This window comes from Anas platyrhynchos, chromosome 15, assembly GCF_047663525.1.
Source record: "Anas platyrhynchos isolate ZD024472 breed Pekin duck chromosome 15, IASCAAS_PekinDuck_T2T, whole genome shotgun sequence".
In the NCBI taxonomy this organism is placed as follows: Eukaryota; Metazoa; Chordata; class Aves; order Anseriformes; family Anatidae; genus Anas; species Anas platyrhynchos.
The window spans coordinates 19483238-19504052 of NC_092601.1; the positions used below are offsets into that span (position 1 = coordinate 19483238).

The 20815-nt window shown below is 52.9% G+C and overlaps 1 protein-coding gene and 1 long non-coding RNA gene across 3 annotated transcripts; one reads left to right on the forward strand and one right to left on the reverse strand.

Moving 5' to 3' along the window:
- Positions 1 to 234: 234 nt before the first annotated feature.
- SCNN1B (sodium channel epithelial 1 subunit beta) lies at positions 235 to 11580 on the reverse strand. The gene is made up of 12 exons (XM_027469160.3): positions 11270 to 11580; positions 9939 to 10386; positions 9069 to 9262; positions 8141 to 8244; positions 7502 to 7665; positions 6897 to 7004; positions 3998 to 4115; positions 3741 to 3816; positions 3511 to 3568; positions 2135 to 2196; positions 935 to 1010; positions 235 to 816 (listed from the first exon to the last, which is right to left on the reverse strand). Exons 1-12 carry the CDS (start codon positions 11578 to 11580, stop codon positions 445 to 447), a joined length of 2091 nt encoding a protein of 696 aa, XP_027324961.3. The 3' UTR covers positions 235 to 444.
- Positions 9243 to 18219, forward strand: LOC139998777 (uncharacterized). 2 transcript variants are annotated; one of them, XR_011803698.1, is made up of 3 exons: positions 9243 to 9383; positions 11134 to 15437; positions 16488 to 18219. It is a non-coding gene; the product is annotated as an uncharacterized lncRNA (long non-coding RNA). The 2 variants fall into 2 exon arrangements; XR_011803699.1 differs by having other exon boundaries at positions 16521 to 18219.
- Positions 18220 to 20815: the final 2596 nt, after the last annotated feature.

The following is a 20815-nucleotide window of genomic DNA, read 5'->3' on the forward strand; positions in this document are numbered from 1 at the left end:
ACGGGCTGTGACAGTTCCTGCTCCTGCACCTTGGAGGGCTCCCGGGTCCCCTCCCAGCGTGGCTGCCTCGCAGCGCTGCTTCCTCGTGCCTCTGGCACCGCAGCCCCTTGGGCAGACCCAGGAGCTCGGCATCCTCCAAGCTGCCCAGGAGGAAGAGCTCCACACATGCCTGTGCGCATGGCTGCTCATCGGAGAGAAGCGGGGTTATTATATCACCAGTCGATTCATACAAGCTCTGTGTGCTAAAGCCAGAGCCTGACGCAGGCTCTGAGATTTATTGCAGGATTTATTAGAGCGCTTCTTCACAGTGAACATTTTAGGGGAGGGGAGGAGAGTGAGGGCTTTCGGCTCCTTCCTGATTTTGCCAAAGCGTCGGAGGCTGCTCAGCAAGCTGTGAACCGAGCACAGCAGCAGCTCAGTCCGCGGGGGCAGCGGGTGTGCTGCTTACTCGGTCTCCGCGTCGCTGTCCAGGCCCAGAGCGTCCAGCGGCCGCACGCGCAGCGAGTCGTAGTTGGGTGGGGGGGTGCCGGGCTCCGGGGGCAGCGCCTCGGCCCCTGGGCTGGGGACAGGGCCGGCCTCCTCGTGCTGGAAGCCCAGGTTCGTGTGAGCCTCCACCAGCTCCGACACCGTGGGCGGTGCGTCCGGGTACCGCGCCTGCGCCCGCTTCTGCTTCAGGCCTTTGCACCAGCCGATGATGTTGATAACAGTGATCCACAGGGAGTCTATGATGATTTCCCCAAACTCTATGAGGCACAGCACGGAGCCGCCCATCCAGAACCCGAACTGGCCTCCCAGGCTCGACAACAGCCAGACAATCTGCAGGTGGGAGAGCGGGACAGAGAGGTGAGGTGGGGCTGCTGGTGCCGTGGGCTCTGGTGCCGAGCCCACAGCAACCCTGCCGCAGCACCGCATGAAGCGAGCGCGGGGCACTCACCGTGGTGGCAGCAGACTCCGAGATGGTCCGGTAGTTGTACTCCTGGAAGTAGATGTTCAGCTTGATGATGCCGGTCCTGCAACACAGGACGGGAGCTCAGAGTAAGTCACACTGCAGGCATCCCGCGGGCACGCACTGCCCGCTGCACAGGGGGAGGGCAGCTCCCAGCCCAACAGCAGGAACCTCTGCCCACTGCGGGGAGAAGCCCAGCAGCGTTCCCTGTTGCAGAACATGTGCTGGGGGAGGGATGTGGCTCTGCTCCTGCAAAAACACTTGTGCACCTGGAACCTTCTCCAGGGCTGCCCGCTGTGTTTTTTTCCCAGCTGCCTTAGTTGGTCTGAAGCCTCCCCTGAGCACTGCACTGCTTGTGCTCCAGTGCTGCTTGTGTTCCAGCCACAGGGACACAGCAGCCGCATCGTGCAACAGCCCCAGGGCGGCAGGAGCCCAGGCCCTGGTTCTGCCCTCAGCAGCCAGTCAGGGCACACACGGAGCTGCTGGCGAGGCTGGGTGGTGCTGGTGAGGTGTTTGCTCACCATGCAGAAGTTAAGCATCTTCTTTTTGTTTTGCTCTGATTTGTTTTTAGGGCCTGGCATTAGGGCAGGACCCGGTTGGAGCTTTGTACCAGCCCAGGCTGTGTTGCAATACGTGGGTTAACGCAGGGCTCCTCGGCCTCCGCAAGAACTGGCTTTTCAGGCATGCTGAGCAACAAACACCACGGGAGCTGCCTGTGCTTCCCCAGCCTGCCCATTCCTTTCTTCCCTGTAACTCAGGGCCTAGGTTATCGAGGGATAACTCATCAGCCACCCTGCTTTTGGTGTAACCCCCTCCTGCTGCTGCTGTTGACAATTTGGAGGCATAAGTATAAAGGGACGAACGCAGCACTACAGGAGCTGAACCCTTGCAGAGCAGCACGTCAGAGCTTCCAGGCTGCTGGATGGGACCAGCTGGAAGCATAGCTCATGTTCATGTTAATTTAACTCCATGTTCGCAGTTGTGCCTGACCCCGTTTGTTACTGTGGGGAGCAGACGATGTGCGCGAGGTGCGTTTCTTGCTTCATGTATTTTCCAGGCAAGCGTGTGCTGAATCTTGTTCTACTTTCTGCATTAGCAGTGTGCGCTCTGGCTGATGGCCAAGGCACGCGTTCAACTAATGTAGGCAGGCTCGACAGAGAAGATACAGTGGTTGTGCTTCTCACTTACCTGTCCAGGGTCACATTTGTTGACATGTCCCTTTCGTAAGACAAAATATGGAAAATCCAGTCCTAGGGAAACAGAACTAATTCAGAACAGAGAACAGCATCCTGTCTAAGCACTTGCCAGGGCAGGAACCCAGGGCAGTAAGAAACCTGTCCTGAGTAGTCCTGTTTTAATCCAGCTCTGTTGGATTAAAAACACTGAGTAACGTGTTGGTCGAGTGTCCTCCGTCCCACTCCCACCCGGTGGTTTGTGCAGGGCTTACAGCACGTCACCACGCTGCCTCCACTGACTCTGACTTTGTGTCCACAGATGGTGTCGGGCTGCAGGGGCGTTCTGGTTTAACGCGGTGAGTTCATAAGGCACTCGTCCCATGTGCTTAGGAGGCAAAGGCAATTAACGGGAGCTTGTGGCAGAAGATGGTGCGTGTTTACCCATTCCTAACTCCTGCACTTCGCAACTTGTAGATGCCTTTGCTCAAGCACAGTTGCTGTGGCTGCGTTTATGCAGCGGTAGCAGAGCCATGCTGGCTGTTGTTTTATCAATTCAGGATTAGAGATGATTGTTAAGATAAAGTTTTTCTGTAAGGGCTGTGTGTGAAGTCCTTGGTGGCCATGTGCCGGAATAAATTGAATCACAGTGCATGTCTGAAATCTCCTCTGAAATCAGCTCTAACTGACTCTGTGTCACGAGGCACACCGTACCGAACAGGGTTTGCCTTGGGAGCCGTGCTGCCCGCCTGGAGGATGCGGGCACGGCGTGCTGTGAGGCGGGCAGCCAGCGGGGCAGCAAAGCCTCTGGTGCGTGGCGGGGGCAAGAGGTAGGGCTGCACACCTAGCATCGATCCCAGGTTAATCCTGAGTGCTTAGTGCGTGGTCCAAATGAGTGTTTGTTCTCTCTTTAGGGAGCCCACGAGACCTGACTGCCCCTGCAGCCTCCACCACCCTCGTGCTGTGGGCAGGTGGCCCCGTTTCTGGCTGCTCTGCTCCCAAAGGCACGAAGCAGCAAGGCGACAGCTCCCAGTGAGTGCGCTGCAGACCCCGACCGGGCGGCGTGTGCGAGGCAGGGCTGAAGGTAAGCACCCGTGCCCTGTGCCATGCCAGCGATACTGGAGGAGGACAGCCTGTGCCGTGCCCTGCCTGCGCCCGCCTGGCAGGGAGCGTGGTCACTCAGTGGTCACTCAGCTTTGCTCATGCTGCTGCGGGGTTGTCACCCCTCGTGCCTCATGCTCTGGGGTTAGGCTCTGTCTGCAAGCTGAAAATGTGTAATTTAGCAAAGAGGCCCTTGCTACCTGGGCATTAACTCTAAAAGTACCAAGTGATTCACGTGGTTAAGAACGGGTAGTTATTAATGGCTGTTTCAAAACAAGAAATCAGTGTTACCTCTGAGGCTTCAGATGGCCAGTCTGCCATAGAGATGGTCATTTTATACTGCGTGTCGCTAGGAAGAAGGGGGAAAGAACATTAACACAGAAGTCACTGGAACTTCAGTTCTCATTTACATAAGCAACCCCACTCAGTTTTCTGCAATTTTAAGGAGGTCAGAATTGCTGGGAGACAAAATGCAGGATTCTTTTACCTCTACAGCTGCCAGAAATAGTCGAAGTACTTACTTGCATGTTTCCTTACAAGAGTCAATGCAAATTTGTCTCTGTCTTATACTTGATCTCAGTGATGAATAGCAGTATGCTGTTTGGTGAAAACAAAAAATCGAAGCTTCTGTTTAGATAAGAACCGCACTTACTGGATTATATTCATTTCATAGATTCAATTCTAATTTCTCAGTAGTGATAAACGTGCACCCAGGCCCTCCCTCCTGCGTGCCAGTGCCCTGGGAAGGCCGTACAGGCAGCTTTGTTGGTGCTCTTACCCCAGCCTGGGTTATCGTCGTTGTTGCAGTAAGTTACCCCTTCGGGTAAAGGGAACATGTAGTGACCGCATCCACAGATCTCAGCCATGTGATTTTGGAAACAGGAACGCAGGCAGGCCTGGAAAAAGGGAAGAGGGAGCTGCTTAGAAGTGGGGTGTACTTCCCTGGTGAGCTCTGTGTTGCTGCTGTCCGTGTTTGCTATGAGAATTAGCCTGCTCCCAGGCACATTCCTTCCAGGGGCTCTCTTGCACCAAGTAGAAGGTTTTGTAGCTCCATACAGAGAGAAAGCTGCCTCTGCCATGGGAGCCATCCTACAGAGATGCTCCTCCAGCCTGTGCCAAGCGTCTCCAGTTGCTGCAGCACCGCGTGGCAGCCCCTCACAGCAGCACTGTTTGTGGTCTGTCACAGAGCAGTGATTCCAACAGAAAGAAGAGGTTGGTGAGTAAGCGATCATGTTTATAGCTGCACTGCAATTACATTTCTCTTTATGTTGCATTTTTACTACTACTCTGGTTTTTAAGCTAAATTGTAGTGGCAAGTTAACGTGGGTAATTCACCTCGCAGGAGTAGAAGGGAGCTGCATGCCTGCTCCCAGCCGCACAGGGAACTGCTCAATTCTTAATTATTTTAGGGTTTCGTGGAAGCAATATAGAGTTTCCAAAAAGGAATAAAAATGTTCTGTTTTATCCACAGACACAGCTGTTGTCTCCAGGTTTTATATCACATATTGACAAAGGGTTGGTTTCCACTTGAAAGCCAAGACTTTAAAAATACTTCAACAAAAAGAGCAGGCTTTGGAAATCTGAATTATCTTATCTGTGCATCTGTTTCTCTCCTTGAAGGGATTACAGCTGCAGCTCCGACAGCATGCGATCCAGGGCTGCAACACTGCCATTAGCTCAGCGAGGCATGAAGTTAATCATCAGAGATTGGAGTGGGATTTTTCATGAAACAATGCACAAAGCAATAACAAAGTCTATGAGAAGATAATTGAATTTAACAGTTTCAGCTAGGTAGGACAGTCAGAGAATGTCTATGTAACACGAAATGCTTACAGAATTCACTATAATCATGGAGTGATAAAAAAGGCTGGTGTTGCTGAGAGGTCTCTGAAGTGACAGGAATTATGCGGACATAGTACCCTGGCCAGCGTTTAGCAACTTTTAAGTAATAATGCAATCATTTCAAGTATTTGCTTAAACATTATACAAGCATCTTAAAAAGTAGGGTAAAGTGGTCCAATTGTTATAATTATATAAAGGCAGAAATGCAAAAAGCCTGCTAGACCAAACCCCTTCAATTTGTCTGAGATGTATTCTTCAGTCATTTGTAAATAACCCCAAAAATGTTTTTGGTGTTTTCTTTATTGCCAGATCTCACCCCTAAGGACTGTTTCTCCCTTATGTTATAGCCTGTTACAAATTAACCAGTGTTTGATGTTTACACTATATTTTTATTACAGATTCAAGGTTTACAAACACTCAACTTTCTCATCCCAATTTTAAAGTGAAGAAAAGACAAAGGTCTGTCTTCACTTCCTGTACAAAATAAGCAGCCCTTCTCAGCGTAAAAATTGACTTCTTTCTCTCAGAGAGAAGGATTAAAAAGGAAGAGGTGTGTTCAGGAGAGGGATCCCTCCCGTGTGTTTATCCCTGTCAGGGCAGTAGCACCATTATGTGCGTACACAAAATACAAGCTGCTTTGCACCTTAGGGCAGCAGAGCAGCAGCGTGGTTAAAGCCAGCAGCACGACAGTTACCCAGGTTGCTGTTATCCGCCCGGAGCAGCCGGAGCAGCAGGAGGCATCCTGCTTCGTGACAAGCTGCGCTCTCAGCAAAGCCTCCTAGCACTGCAGTCACCTGGGCACAGCACTGGCACTGGCACAGCGGCACGTGAGGGCGTGCTGACTGCTCAGCAACCCCGGGAGTTTAAAGAAGTTCGCGTGTTGAACACAGGTAATGATTGCACGCCCGCCCCTTGCAGTTGATCTCCTTATAATTAAAAGATTTCAGCCAAGCATGGAAATTGTAGAAGAAGACATTCTCACAGCTGAAAAGAAATTAATTGCCTCAGTGACACGTCAGGATCAGGTATTCTTTTAAAGGACCCCTGGAAGGAGAAAGCTGAAGTGGCAGGCGGCCGGCACGTGCAGCACTAGCGAGGCACTGACCCCTTCAGGAGCAACACCAAGGAGCCAGGATGTGTTAATGGGAGCGGGGGCACCCGGCTCACCTCCTCTCACTTTGATGTTTTCAGGTGAGAGGAACCATCCGTGGGTGGAGCTGAGCTGAGCTGAGCTGAGGCAGCTGAGACCAGCTTTAAATCGTGTTTGTATGTCAAGGTAAAAATATTTTGCTTTTTGGTCTGAAAATCAGCGCTCTGCTGGTACATTGCCTGTACCAGGGTGCCTAACAACAGAGATGCTGGGGGATTTTCTGTGTTACGGCTTTTGAGAAAATTACAGCAATGCCCGTTTTCATCCCTCTCAAAATGAAACAAACTTCATGCCTAAATAAGGCAAAAATTACTAATACTGCTTCCTTGCTATGTGAGCTGCTTTGGAACAGGAATGAGGACTGTATGTTACACGAAACTGCGTTGTCTGCCAAAACAATATTCGTAATAGTTTGATGTAACTTTTAATAACTACGTCATTAGGTTTTGATCCTGCAACAGAGTGCAAATACAGTGGCTTCACTGGATTGTTTCCAAACCCGGGGCTACTGCGTGTTCAGACCTGAGTTCTGATTTATTACCAGAAAAGAAGGTTCCCATGCTTAGGTTATGCTTCCTTCCTTATCACTGCTGAGCCTCCAGTAACCTGACAAGCCAGTCAAAATCTGCAACTGCTTTGAAGAGTTCCCCTGAACATCTTTGTTTGATTTAAAATCATGTGTTACCTGTATGGAGTAGGAAGTATTGTATTCGCTGTACAGGTTTTTTACAGGGACATCAGACCCATTCATGGTACAGTCACTGTAGGGGTAGCCCATCCGCTCTAGTTCATCCTGAAAGAAAACCAAGACAGCAAACGTGAGGTTATTGCTCCCCTGAGCACCTGGGGCTGCTTTTCCAGAGATTCTGTAATTCCCATATGTAATTCCCTGCTGGCTTTGGAAAAAAACTCAGAGAATCGCTGTCATCTTGTGCTCTGGCACCTCTGCTCTAGGAGAACCAGAGGCCCAGAGCGGGTGCCCTGGCCAGAGTTGCCAGCCAAAACTTGGGCTCTGGAGTGACATGCCAACAGCGTGTGTTAGCGAGGGACCTTCTGACATAGTATGAGAGGAGGGAACAATGACCTGGGCTCAATATTTTGGCTTTAATAAAGCACTTTGCCAGGACAGTTACATAAAAGTCTCCATAAACTTTTCCAGCCCATAGCTAGAGCACGCCTTGACTCTTTTGGTTTGAGCCAGTTCAGCCAAGACTTAAAACAAACTTGGTGGCGGTCCCATCAGATAACATTATTCTCAGACAATCTGCTCTAGAGGAATGCCACACATACCACCAACACGCCGATGGAGGTTTCCGTCCCAGCCATCGCATAGATGCCCTGATCCTTGAGGAATGGGAAGCTCTTCTGTTGATGCAGCATCAGCCGTGCCCCAGCAGCAGATGACAGGTAGGGGATGTAATCCTGCTGGCTGATGTCCAGAATCAGCTTCAGCCCTGTGGCACCAAACAAAATATTCTGAACAGGAATGGCATCAAAATTTAGGTCTTTATTAAAAAACAACAACAAAACACCTGAGCATCTTTTCCTCTCACTGTGCACAGAAATCTCCAGTCCTTGGGGGAAGAACCCAAGCCTGTCTGCCACAGCAGGGTTACACGTGCGTAAATACGCATGATGGCAAATGCACAGAATGGAAATATCTCACTGAGTGTTCAGCCATTCCCTCAGATACTTTGCCTATCCAGATGTTACACTTCTGCTAACTGTAGTCACGTTACTTCTCTCTATGCAACAGATTTCCATTCTGGGGACTTATACCCTCTGGAAAACAGTTATTCCCTGCTGTAGTGCTCTGGAGAAAAAGAAATTACAAATCTGTTACAGATAACAGAAACTGCCATTGAGAGACAGAATAATTCCCAGCGCTTCTGTTCCTTTAACTCTTTCTTTAGTGCAGCTTTCTCTTACCAAACTCGGCTCCGGGGTTGGAAGAATTCAAAGCCTCTTTGTCCATGCCCCAGTTAAAGATGTAGCAGTTACCGTGGTCTGGGTGATAGATTTGGGTGAAATTCCTGGAAGAATCATGCGCATAAAACTGTGACTCTCAGGGAGAACTAAAGGGTTATCAAATAACGGATGTGGTGAGACTGGCTTTTGGCAGCTAGCTCTGGGATTCACTTTAAATTGCTTCATTTGTTGAACACTTGAATAGAAATTTCAGCTGATGTAATTCCAATCAATCTGCTGTTGGAAACAAAGAAAAGCCAGGTACTGACATGTACCGAGGCACAGCTGTTGAGGATAATGCTCTATCGTAATGGAAAAGAATAGCCTGCCATGCAGATGAGACCAAAAATACTGGCTTGATCTCAGCTATAGTAACAGGCTTTGGCTTGTGTTATATCTCATTCTTTGATAATAATTCTCTGTTGCCTTCTTTGCAGAAGTGGTATTGCTGGCAGGATTCCTTGAAGCCTGGGTTGCTGCTGTGCACTTGAATTTCTTAAAACTGTATATATAAATTCGGCATTCACAAGAAACAGTGATGGATAAAATGCATTTCTCAGAGCCTTGCGTAAAAAGATAAGGCGTAACTGAGGGCTGTGTCTCTGTGCTGACTCAACACCTGAGCTGGCAACGATTATTGCTAAATTCCTAGTGAAGGTCTCATCAGTGCTGCTAGCCTCAATACATTGTGAGCAAAATGGCCCATCCAAACTAAACACCAAGCCACTATCCAAAAATACCATTTCAGCCAGGATCGCATCCAGAAACCATCTGGGAAATGCTGTTATATATACTTTAAAAACTAGAAAATAAAAAATAAAAGAGCTGTCCTGCCTTCAGCATCCTGCACCACTCCTGATGTGCCAGGAAGGGCTCAGTGTGTACCTACTTGTAGTTGCAGGGTTCGGCCCCGTAGAGACATGCCAGGATCATGTCCTCTGCCTGGTAGCCCATCCTGATTCTTTCTTGCAGTGGGACTTTGGAGAGGATGCTGGTGGACTGCAGGATGTACCACTCCGTCACCGCCTGCGCTGCGCTGGTGAAGTTCCTGTAGGTGCAGTTGTTGGAGCCCTGGTGGCTGCACTGGAGACACACACAGTCAGCTCCTGCCCCGGGCCAGCCCTGTCCCCTGGTCCTGAGGGACCAAAGCTGCGGCCAGGCAGGAGCTGAGGGAACGGTGGCCACATCTGAATGTGCTCAACAGGTGGGTCGGAGAGTGATACCACATGGAGTGGGGGTTGGAAGGGACCCTAAGGATCATCTAGTTCCAGCTAGATGCCACCCACTAGATCGGGGGCCCTTTCCCAGGGACATTTCCCAGCTGGACAGCTTCTCCATCAGTCCCAGAGGTTACCTCACCGTGCTTACAGAAAACATCATGTTTTGCTCAATTCTTGAAGGCTGCAGTTGTCTCAGCTTCCAAGGTCTTGGCCTGTAACACTGCCTGGCAGGACTGAGGCCATGGGAGAACAGGACGGGGGGAAGCAAGGCCACCGCGTGCCCCCACTGTGCCCCTGCAGCGGGCGCTGGGCAGGGGATGTGGCCGCAGCCTGTCCCCAGTGCTTTGGGTACGGGCATAGAGGAAGGGGTGGAGGTGGCAGGCAGAGCCCCCCCTCTGCCCTGCCCTGGTGCAGCGGGCAGCCCCTGGCTGGGGGCTGCTGCATGGCGCAGGGACAGGCAGAGCCCTGCCCGCACCCACTGAGGCTGTGCCCGGCCCTCCCCGTGGCGGGGATGCTGTCGCCACCGCACCCCCTCTTACCAGCTTCACTGCCAGCTTGTACTTCTTCTCTTCAGAGGTGAAGTTGGACGGGGCAGGAGGAGCAGCAGTGGTCCCGTTCCCTGGAGCAGTCCCGTTCCCTGGAGCAGTCTCGTTCCCTGGAGCAGTCTCGTTCCCCAGAGAGATCCCGTTCTCTAGAGCAGTCCCGTTCCCCGGAGAGGTCCCGTTCCCCGGAGCTGTCCCATTCCCTGGAGCAGTCCTGTTGGTCTCAAAGATCTCCACGATGACAGGGTTGTCCTTGTCATGCTCATCAATGAGCACCAGTGGAATCTGGTTCCAGAGTGCCAGATCCAGCCCCTCGGAGGCATTGTCGCTGCCGTTCAGCAGCAGGGGTGTGATGGTGTCCCCGTGCGTGGGCTGCAGGATCCTCTCCAGAGCCGCCTCGATCAGCTTGTCCAGCTCTTTCAGCAAGTGCTTCACCTCCGAGTACCTGCAGGGCGACAGGCGGGCACCAGCTGGTGTAAGGGCGCTCGGGACGTGGCCGGGCTCCGTCACGCCGCTGTGCCAGGCCCGTGTGGGGCTGTGGCTGCGGGGAGCTGCAGGAGGCGAGCTGCACGGCAGCGCCAGGCTCTGTGCGCAGCCAGCGGGGCGCCGCGTCTCCCAGCAGCTGGGTGTAAAATCATCCGGAGATAAACAGAGTCCTTCACTGGCAAACCTCGCTCACAGCCTGTTGGCACAGGGCTGCCTGTGTTGTATTTCAGCAATTCACTGAAGTTTACACAAAACAACTTCAGCAAGCAGAGAGAAAAAACAACAGATCCCTGTGCCTCAGGCGAGAGCATCTCACCTTGCGCTACGCTACTGCGTGGATATAAATTTGAAGCAACCCTAGCAAAGATCAGTTGCTCCTTTGAAATTGTAATTATGTTGCTGTAGCTCACAGCAGATATCACTGTTTAACTAGCTCTTAATGGCTGGAGTGTACGCGATAAGAGGTATGTTCATGGCGAGGAAAAAGAAAGGAATTGTGGGGAGAGATCACGAGACTGATTTTGATTGTGACAAGTTAGTTGAACTTCAAGTTTTCTCTGAGCCAGGGAAAGTTTACAGGGAGGCAATAACCATTATTAGATTAGCTGATACAGTAATGAGAAACAGACAAACTCGCAAGCACACAACCCCTGCTTTGGATCCGAGCCATTTGTTTTTACATTGTTCTCATTTGTTTGTTTTTTAGTGCCACTTGGTGAGTCAAAGGATAATTTTCACTGCTGCTCCCAATGATACCTGAGACAGGAACAGCCCCGTGTATCTTGTGCTGTAACTGCGTGTGTTCACATGCAACGGCATAAATCAGGCAAAGGAAAACTTACTTGAAGGGGTTGGCGTTGCAGACCGTGACTGCTGGGAACTTCATGGTCTTAAAGCCGATGGAGAGCGACGACGTGACGTTGTAGGAGAGGTACGTGTTAATGAGGATACCCCACTGCCAGAAGACCAGAGACGCGAAGAGCAGCGTTAAGAAGAACCAGATGACTTTCTTCTTCGGCCCCTCCTTGATGATGCGCTTGGGGCCGTGCGTGTTGGTGTTGTCGCAGTACCAGACCAGCAGCTCCTTGTAGGTGTAGCCGGGGCCCTTCTGGAGGCGGTGCAGGGCCCGGACAAAGTACTTCTTCACGTTCATCCTGGTGTCTGCAAGCAGGAAAGAGAGATCAGAGCAGCTGCTTGGAGAAGCAGGGCTTCGCAGCAGGCCAAGCCCAGCGGTGCTGCCAGCGGGGCAGAACGGCAGTTACATGGTGACAGCCCCGGTTTGTAGCCCTGCAGAAACCTGGGGCTGGAGCTCCTCATGGCAGGCTGTGACAGTGAAATGGCCCCAAATTCTTGAGAGAGTGTAAGGGGGCATTTCTGCTTTGCAGTTCCAAAGTGGTGGATGCGGCCGTGTCCCTTTTTGTGGTGCCTCTCAGCCCCACGGGAGGGAAGCTGCTTGGGCCTGCATGAGGTTTGTGTGCCTGGCGGTAGCACACAGAGCCCTGGCTCCGTACACGTCCTTCCCATCCCTGGGAGGGTGGCCGTGTTGCACCAGGGTGGGCACACGGTGCCGGGGCAGCAGCAGGAGCTGCCCTGGCCCTGGGCTTCCTCCCAGCACCACCAGCAGCTGTCCTTGGAGGGCCCCTCGCAGCCTCCACCGCGCGGGGCTCCTCCGTTGGGGCAGACAGACGGACAGAGGGACAGCCCTGTGCGAAAATGGCTTCGAATCCCCAGGCCTCTGTCATTTCAAGTTAGCCTGTAATGGGTTTCCTTGGGAGGTGTTTTGCCCCCAGTGTCACCCAGGTCACTGTAAAAAGCCACAAGCGCTGTTGCTGCTGCAGCCCAACAGTGTCTGAGGGCTTGGTCAGTGCTGACGGACCGAGCGCTCAGACGTGGAAAGGCACTGCTCTCACCCCTTCAGGATAACCCTGCGTGGTGCTCGGCTAACGCGGGGCTTACCAGAGGGGATCTTAAAGTGGGTGAGGAAAAAGTATTGCAGTGTGCCAGAATACCAAGGGGGGACAGGACTTAGAAACTGCAGTGTCTTTCCCAGACCAAGAATGCTGTTAAGTACATGTTGCCCGCCAGAGGAAGAACAATGGATGTTTTTTTCCCACCAAATTCCTTTGTCTTTAAGATAGTATCGGTATGTTTCTATGGCTCATGTGAGAGATGCTGCATATTTTACATTCATATTGTGAGTAAATAGAACATTTTGTGCTGCTATTTTTAAGGCGAGAATTTGTGTTACTAAATCTTAATATCCTGAGGCAGGATTTCAAAACAAAACAGAGTCAGCTACTTAGAAAATTCTCCAGACTTCAATTGTAGGGGAATAGAATTCAAGATAAATGCTGTGTGTATCACAGCATCCTAGAAGCAGTAGCACTGAACTAATACAGCCATATTTCAGTAAGGAGCAGTACTCAGTACCGGGCTCAAGTCACAGGCACCAAGACGGGTCTGATTTATAAACAGTACAGTCAAAATACACTTAAAGGCAGAGAGACCAGCAAAGCAAACTAGTAAATATTTTCCACCTTTAAGAAATCCAATAAAAGATTTAGATTAGATTAAATTTAAAACACACCTACACTTTGCTGGGCAAAATCCAGCCCTGCTGGACCTGACTGGCTGCATGCCCTGCAATCTGTTTGCTTTCCTGCTGACACACGGCGCTGCCTGCGCACGGAGCCTGGGCTGCTGCTGCTCCCTGAAACCTGCTAGAGAGGATCCCAGGTGCTCGGTGCACGGCTCCATCAGCTGCACATCAAGCTGAGAACACCAGAAGAAGTTGTTATTTTTAATACTGTTCCCTAAGCCTGATTTTAACAATTTTTTTCCTGATGACAATGTTGAGATGTGTACATGCGGTTTGAGGAGTGCATGCAGAATATGTTTCGTGTCTGACTGAAGTTGCTCAATGGCCAGTTTTGAACCTGCCTTTAGTCTTTGTTCAGTTCTGCAGGAGTCACTCACACATTTATTCTCCATCTTGAATTTGTTTCCATTTAACCACTTTAAGAGTGTCTTTTTCTTGCTAGCAATAGCAGTGGCAAAGTGCTGCCACAGGAAAAGATGACCACGTTCAAATCAGTTTTAAGTAAAGATTAGAAAACCTTGTGGTTTGCTTTATGTCTTCAGCTCAGCAATCACAAAAACACCGTGCTGAAGGGCAGCAGTTTCTCATTTTTAAGTTACACTCTGGCCATACTGTGGAAAATGGAATTGAAATAGTTTTTAGATATGTTTTAAACTGATCCAAACCATTTTTTCCTCAATGTCAAAGCTGCTGGCCTGGTTCAGGTAATTGAGACCCCCTCACACAATCCCCTCCGAGGAAGGTGGCAGGGCTGCAGCAGGGCAGGGGCCAAGGAGGCTTCCCCCAGCAGTGTGGGTGGCACACAGCAGTGCTGAGCTAATGCTCACAAAGCGCTGTCCCTGCTGCTGCCCCCAGCCCCATTATTCATGCTGTGTGCAAGCTCAGGGACCCCAGAAACACGGCAGCTCACAGCTGCTGCAGGGGTTCCCTCCCAGGAGAACTGTTCCGTTCCCAAGGTCAGGGCAGGGGAACGCACACCCGTTGGGCTGCCCTGCTCCTTTTCCTCCTTTGTGTTTTTTATCATCGCACTGCTGATCTGCAGGTTCCCCCTCTAACACACCGATGGGAGCAGACCTTGTGTTCCCCTCAGCCACCTGTAAATGCGCTGCGGCTGCTGCGCGGCTCCCCGGGGCTTGGCAGGGCTGCACCTCGCGGTGTGCAGTGAACGAAGCACCACGGCCCTGCCGCTGGCACCTGTCTGTGAGCCGGGCTCCCCTGGGAGCACTTCCAGGACCTGCTCCCAGGGCCACGAGCCCTCTGCGGTGCACGGCCGCCCCGAGCCCTTCTCCCGGCAGCACCGCAGCTGCGCGCTGACTGAGGCCATCCCGAAGGCAGCCTCTGTGCTGTGCGGGTGTCCTCACCTTCCCCCATGGGCCACGAGTCCGGCCTTACTCCTAGCATCATCCCGGGTGAAACTCCTCCACCTTACCGGTGAGATCAGACTTCCACATTACGAAATTACCGTGTTGACTGTGTTTAATCTCCTCCAGGGTTTTCCTGGGGCAGTTACCACTTACAGGAAATAAAGACATAAGCAAAACTCAGCACACTCCGGGAGGCTGCAGGTGATACCTGGGCTGTAAAACCACCCCAGCAGTACCAGCCCGATACTGCAATTATTCCCTACTTTCGCTACTGAGACACACAATAGTCATAGCTCTTTGATCATCAGCTGCTCGTATGCCATCTCCTCTAGAGCCTGATGAAAAGACTGCAGTAAAACAACCAGCCTTGTTTTCCTAGAGAAGATGGTTATGTTAGCTAATGGTACTTTTGCAGCTTAGAGGGAAGTTTTTTATCATACCACGAGTTTACAGGATGGCAGATGAAAGGAACAGCGGAGCAGCGAGGTGTCACTGTGCGATGAAAGCCCCCCAAGGCAGGGGGCACAGAGTGCCCAGCGGGCGCTTTGCTTTGCTGGCTCTGTGTGATGCCACACGCAGCCGCCGGCTCAAACGCCTGCCGGTGCTGCCTGGTCCTTGCCAGGCACACACAGCACTGGGAGCTCAGAAAGCATCTGCCTGCCTTTCTGCACTGTACATCAGATGCTCCATCCCTTCTCTCCCTGCCGTGAAGCCTGGATTTCCCATGATGTTGCTGCCTCCCAGGGCAGTGAGAAGCCTTACCCCCCGCTCGCCACTCAGGTGACGTTGCTGAGTTACACCTGCTGCTTGTGCAACGCTCAGCACGGATCCCTGAGCGCGGAGGAGCAAAACCCCTCGGTGGCTCCTCCCCAAACGCAGCGCTGCGGTTCTGCAACAGGCAGAGCCCGGCCAGGGAGCATCCTCTGCCGGCGCCCCGGGACGCAGCAGCGCGGGGCGGGTGGCACCTTTCCCAGAACAAAGGAAATGGACAGTGAAACGTTCAGAAAGCTGCGGTCTGCTTCCATACCTCTTATCAGGGAGACTAAGGTATGAAGGCCCTGTGTAAACAGAGGTTAAATAAGAACAACTACACCTGACTGCACAGTAGGCGCGTCCAGGACACCCGGCTGGCACGGTAACCCGCACGGATGCTGCCAAAGCCAGAAAAGGTCGGGCGGCTTCGGGGCGGTCCCAGCGGGTTCCTCACTGCGGGCACCACGGCCATGGAAGCTCCGCATCCCCCAAAAACGCCGCCAAAGAACCGCCCCGAGCTCTGTCCCTCTGCGCGCGGTGCTGCGCCCGCCGGGACGGCGACCCACGGCCCCCACCCGGGGCACGTCCCGGTGCTGCCGGGCACCGAGCGCCCCCGCCCCGCGCGGTGCCGTCGGGCTGGGCCGTCCCGGGGCGCCCCCGGACCCGGCGCCTCGCTGCCCCCGCGCTGCCCCCGCGCTGCCCCCGCGTCCTGCCCGGGCCCCGCGCCCCGACGGCGGCGTCGCCTCCCCGCGACAGCGCCCGGCGTGGCACCGCCACCGGCAGCCGTCGGGCCGGGGCGCCGCGTCCACGCTGGGCAGCGGCAGCCCCCAGCCCCCAGCCCCCAGCCCCCGAGCCCTGCCCGTACCTGCCCGTAGCTGCCGGTGCCCGCGCGGTCCGCGGGCGCTGCGCCCTGAGGCCGGCCCGGGCCGGGCCCTTCCGCCGCCGCCGTGCCCCGCCCCGGCCCCGCCCGCCCCGTCGGAGCCCTCCGGGGCCCCGCGGCCCCCCCCGGCCGCCTCGGGCCCTGCTCCGTCCCCGTCCCCGTCCCCGTCCCCCCGCCGGCCCGGCCCGGGGCAGCCCCCCCTGTCCCCGGCCCCGCGCGGGGCGGCTCCGGCTCTGCCCGCCCCGGGGGTGCCTCGCTCCGGGGCCGCCTTCCCCGCGCCCCCCCGGGGCCGTGCAGCAGCCGGGGGGCGCCGCTGCTCTTGGCCCCTAAGCGCAGGCGGCTGCAGCGGCGTTTGGCCGGGCTCATGCTCCGAAGGGAGCTCCCAGCCCCGTCCTGACGTCCCAAACTCCCCGTTAGCAGCTGTGTTTACTATCAAGACCGCTGCTGGGCACGTTTCCCTGCAGGTGTTTTGTACACCGCCTGTCTTTCAAGCACAGGCTGCACCGTGTTGATGCTTAAACAGAGCAGGAAGGCTGCCCCGGCCCCGGCAGGATGCTCCCGAAAGGTGGTGATCTCTTGCTAGGATAAATGATCTCTGCTTCCACAACATGACAAGAAAACCGAAGGACATCTCGCAAAGCCAGAATAAAAATCAGCAGATGGGTAAAAAGCTCTTTGGTTTATTTGAGGTGGAACATGAGTGCTGGGATGAGGCCGCGCACCCATGGCTGGGTTGTCAGCCCTTCTCAGACTTCAGCTGCGCATTTGCATTTTATGTCTTAATCTCATCCTCACGTCTGTTACACGCCGGTTCCTGCTGATCACACAATTAGTCCTTTGGGGGTGTTACACATGTAGCCCCAGATACGTGTGTTTTCTGTGTTTTCCCACACCAGGGCCAGTACACGCTGTGCCAGCGAGGTGCAACCCCTGAACCCAACAGTCCCTCACAAACACGGTTTAGAGGTAAAACCCTGAACATCTTGAGTGACTGTGGGAGTTGTTAACTCCTGCCAGCAGAACAGTAAACGTGTATAAAACTCCTTGGAACCATAAATTGCTGCACAGTGGCTCAGCATTGTAAAACGTAACGATTGCTAGGAAAAGTAACCACAGATTCTTGTTCAATCAAGACTTGGTCAGACTTTCCCAAATGTCCCTGTGTTTTGTTGTTTGGGAACAAAAGGGATTTTTACTTTTAAATTGCACCAGAGTACCTCCTACCATTATGTCAAAACTGGAATGTGGGATTGTGTTTAAACAGTATTTTCAAGTGAAGCTAGAATGAACAGGTTTCACGGTGAATACCGGGACTTACCCAGTTTCTAACCTCTGTCCTGTCAAAATAATTGCCCTTCTATTGCTACTTATTTCCCTGGAGAACAATGTCCATTAACAACACTGGCAGCTCTAATGCTGAAAATAGAGCAGGCTCCATTTGCTCAGTAGGTTGAAAAATCAGCTGTGAAGCCAACGAAGCCAAATGACCTTGGATTTTGCTTGACTTTGCGTTGTCTCTCTACTTGCTTCATGAGAAAGTTTATTTCATAAGCAAAAACCTCCTGCTAAAAATACAGCTGAAAAACACTGCGATGATCTCCTCTACACCCAGGGCATTGTGTGTTATGTTAGCGTGATGCACTACTGACAGCGGTTAAATACAGCTGAGAAATTAGGTACACGGGACAAACTGGCACAGAAAATGGCACCATCGATCTAATCTGTAATGTGTCTAAAACATCAGCTGGTCCTAAACTTACCTGGTAAAATTAAATATTTTAATGGTGACTGAAGTTGATACAAAGAAGGTTGAAAAGGCTTCTGGGATAGCTGTAAGTGAAGATGTAAATAAAGATTTAAAAAATAAGATAAATAAGTGGAGGTGTTTGTGCCAGAGCCCAACTCAGAGATCCTGGGACAGTTCCACAGGGAAGAAGTCACGCAGCAGTTACACTCAGGTCACTGGACAACCCATACAGCTTTTCATAACTGGTTCCTTCATTTATGTAAACCCACATTTCTTCTGGCCCAATGATGCCCCTCAGCAGGGGGGTGGGTGCCATCCGGGGTGTCCAGCCCTGGTGCCGTGGTGCCACCGCTGCCGCCGGGGCCATCACACGGCTCAGGGAGCTGCCCTTCTGCGGCAGCATTTGGTGAGTGGAAAAGCTCTCTGAGACACAGAAATAGAGAGGGAGAAGTGCTTTTATTATTATTATTATTTATTTTGTGTTTATCTACCCAGGCTCTGCTGGAGCCCCGCACCACGCTGCCCCCCTCCGGAGCTGTCCTGGCCCGAGGAGGCAGCGCGGCTCTGGCCGCAGTCCTACCCAGGGCTCAACGTGTGCACTGCTCAGGACCTAATTAGGATGCCATTTAACTGCGAGATGTACGTGCTCAATACCAGTCATTTCTGCAGCGAGGCTTCCAGTTGGACAACTGGTGTATGCAGGCAGCCCCCCTGCTCACAGGAGCGGGAGCAGCGCACGGCTCCACGTCACCTGGATTCACCCGCTGCTTGTGGTGAGGAGCTGCAGCCCGGGCAGCAGGAACACTGCTGTTCTGCACTGTCCAGTGAAATGGCATCACCTGTTCCTAACTAGGGTGCAACCAGGCTAATTCAGCACTTTAATTGCTTGGTTTATCAGAAACACGCCATTACTAAACAAAATAATATACTGAGTAATTTAGTTTTAACCGGTGAAGTCACAGTCAAAGGATACTGAACATCTAACCAGCCGAGTTACACGGGTAATCACCACGTATAAAACCTTTTAACTAATCTCTGTTTGCGTTACAAAGATCAGGCAGTAAAGTGAAGACCGGTGTGTTTTACAGCGGGAGGCAGGAGGGAAGCTGTCCCCACGGGTCGTTCCCACAGCCACTGCGCTGCGCTGGCGGCCGCTGCCTGGCGCCGAGGGGCTGGGAGCGGGGGGGTGATGGGGTGGTGGGGTGGTGGGGCAATGGGCGGCAGGGTAGTGGGGTGGTGGGGTTCCTGCAGGGACATGCACTGCCGGAGTATGGGCTCCATGCACTCCCTCCAATTCAGGGAGCTCCAACTGCCCTGTTTGGTTCAGAACAGGAAAGAGAGGACAAAACCTATTTCAGGCCCAACTTACTTTAGCCCATCTATTAATGACTGATGATTTAACCCCATGGCTGCACACCTCTGTGGCCTTAAAACTAGCAGGATGCACAGCACAAGGGCTCGGTGCTCAGGCAGGGATTTGCCACAGGTGAAGTTACTCCCAGATACACTCTGTGTTCAGTGACGTGACGGGGAAATAATTGCATTAATTTGCTTTTTCTGCCATAAAGTTTAGTGGGAAAAATGACCACCCTGCCTTTGCTCCAGCTTCATGGGGTAGGCAATAGCCCAGGGTGCCTTCGGCGTGCTGGGTCCTGGGAGCGCAGCGCTGCTGGGGCGCAGCTGATAAAGCATCGGCGGAGCTGGTGCAGAGGAGGAAGCTCTGCAGAGGTCCCCGGCTGCTGCTTTATGGGCTCTTTCCCATGCTCTGGGGGAGAAATGTAAAATATTCTGTGACCAATGAACTTTTATAACAAGAACAAGACTAAGGGATGATTACTAGTCGTGTTTATCTCAAGGAACATGTTGTACCTTTCAGGATTGATTATGTAAACTTGAGTGAGAAGGTCTTAAAATGTAACAGAGGAGGAACTGTAGCAATATAGCATTATGAAAACACCGTGATTCATGGTGACTCTGACTAGCAACTAGATTTAGCCATGCTTCACGACAATCGCATCTTCTTCGGGAAACGCAGCGTTTTTAATTTCAAGTGAATAAATACATATATAAACATATAAATGCATGAAATGCATATGCTTTTCCATCTCTAGAAGCATATCTGAGACAAAAAAAGAGTAGAAAGAGCCAGAGAAATGATCACGTATCATCGTGCTGCATAGGGCCAGTCTCATTCAGCTGTTTGGAAATCCTGGAGTTCTGATTTCGGGTGAGCAGGAGGAAGGAAGGCCAGCAGTGACACAGCCTCGCGCCTCCTCAGCTCTGCGTCAGCCAACTCTGGCAGGGGCCTCGCTCGTGAGCTGCGTCCTTCTGCGCCCAGCACTGCCGCTGCTTTGGAAGCGCTGCCTGCAGCAGCCTTGGCAGAGTGGGAGCGGGGTCCTGGGCAGTGTAGGGCAGCGCCCCAAAACCACTGGGGAGTCAGCCCTGCTGAGGGACCTGAGCCCCCTGGTTGCTTCAGGAGGGATGTTGAGAGCCAGAGTGGGTATGGGAATCTGACAAGAATGTGCCAAAGCACGGGTGGTGATACAGGAGAGAAAAAAACACCAGGAACATATTGTCTGTGGTCCTGGAGCTGGATGTGTTTTTGTGTTTATAGATCGGGCTGTGTTGCAACCGGGCCAGGGAGCAGGAGCGACTCCCAGGTCAGCCCCGGAGCCCAAAGCGTGATCTCAGCGTGAGGCAGGGGAAGCGCCGCATTAGCAGCATGACAGCCTGCACTGCGGCCTGCTGCGAGGAACTCGCCGCGCTGCATTCCGCGGTGCGCCGCGCACGGCACGGTGCCGGACAGCAAACCGTGCCCACGCCGCCCACGCGCCCGCACCGCGGGTGCCCTGAGTGCCAGGCGGGACAGCCAGCCCTGCTCTGCCATGGCAGGGGGCATGGACGTGCCCTGTGTCCCACGTCCCGTGTCCCATGTCCCGTGTCCCATGTCCCCAGCCCAGCTGGGTGCTGCATTAGCATGGGCCTGGTGCGCCCAGGCGCGCTGCCCTGCCTCTGTGCTCAGCGCTCTGTTAGCCAGAGTCCCTG

Excerpts from the sequence above, each read along its gene's own strand:
- SCNN1B (XM_027469160.3), bottom strand. The coding sequence starts at position 11,580 with ATGAACGTGAAGAAGTACTTTGTCCGGGCCCTGCACCGCCTCCAGAAG. Across the intron at positions 7,005-7,501 it reads CCTCCATCGGCGTGTTGGTG|GATGAACTAGAGCGGATGGG; the intron begins GTATGTGTGGCA and ends GTTTTCTTTCAG. Across the intron at positions 817-934 it reads CGGAGTCTGCTGCCACCACG|ATTGTCTGGCTGTTGTCGAG; the intron begins GTGAGTGCCCCG and ends TCCCACCTGCAG.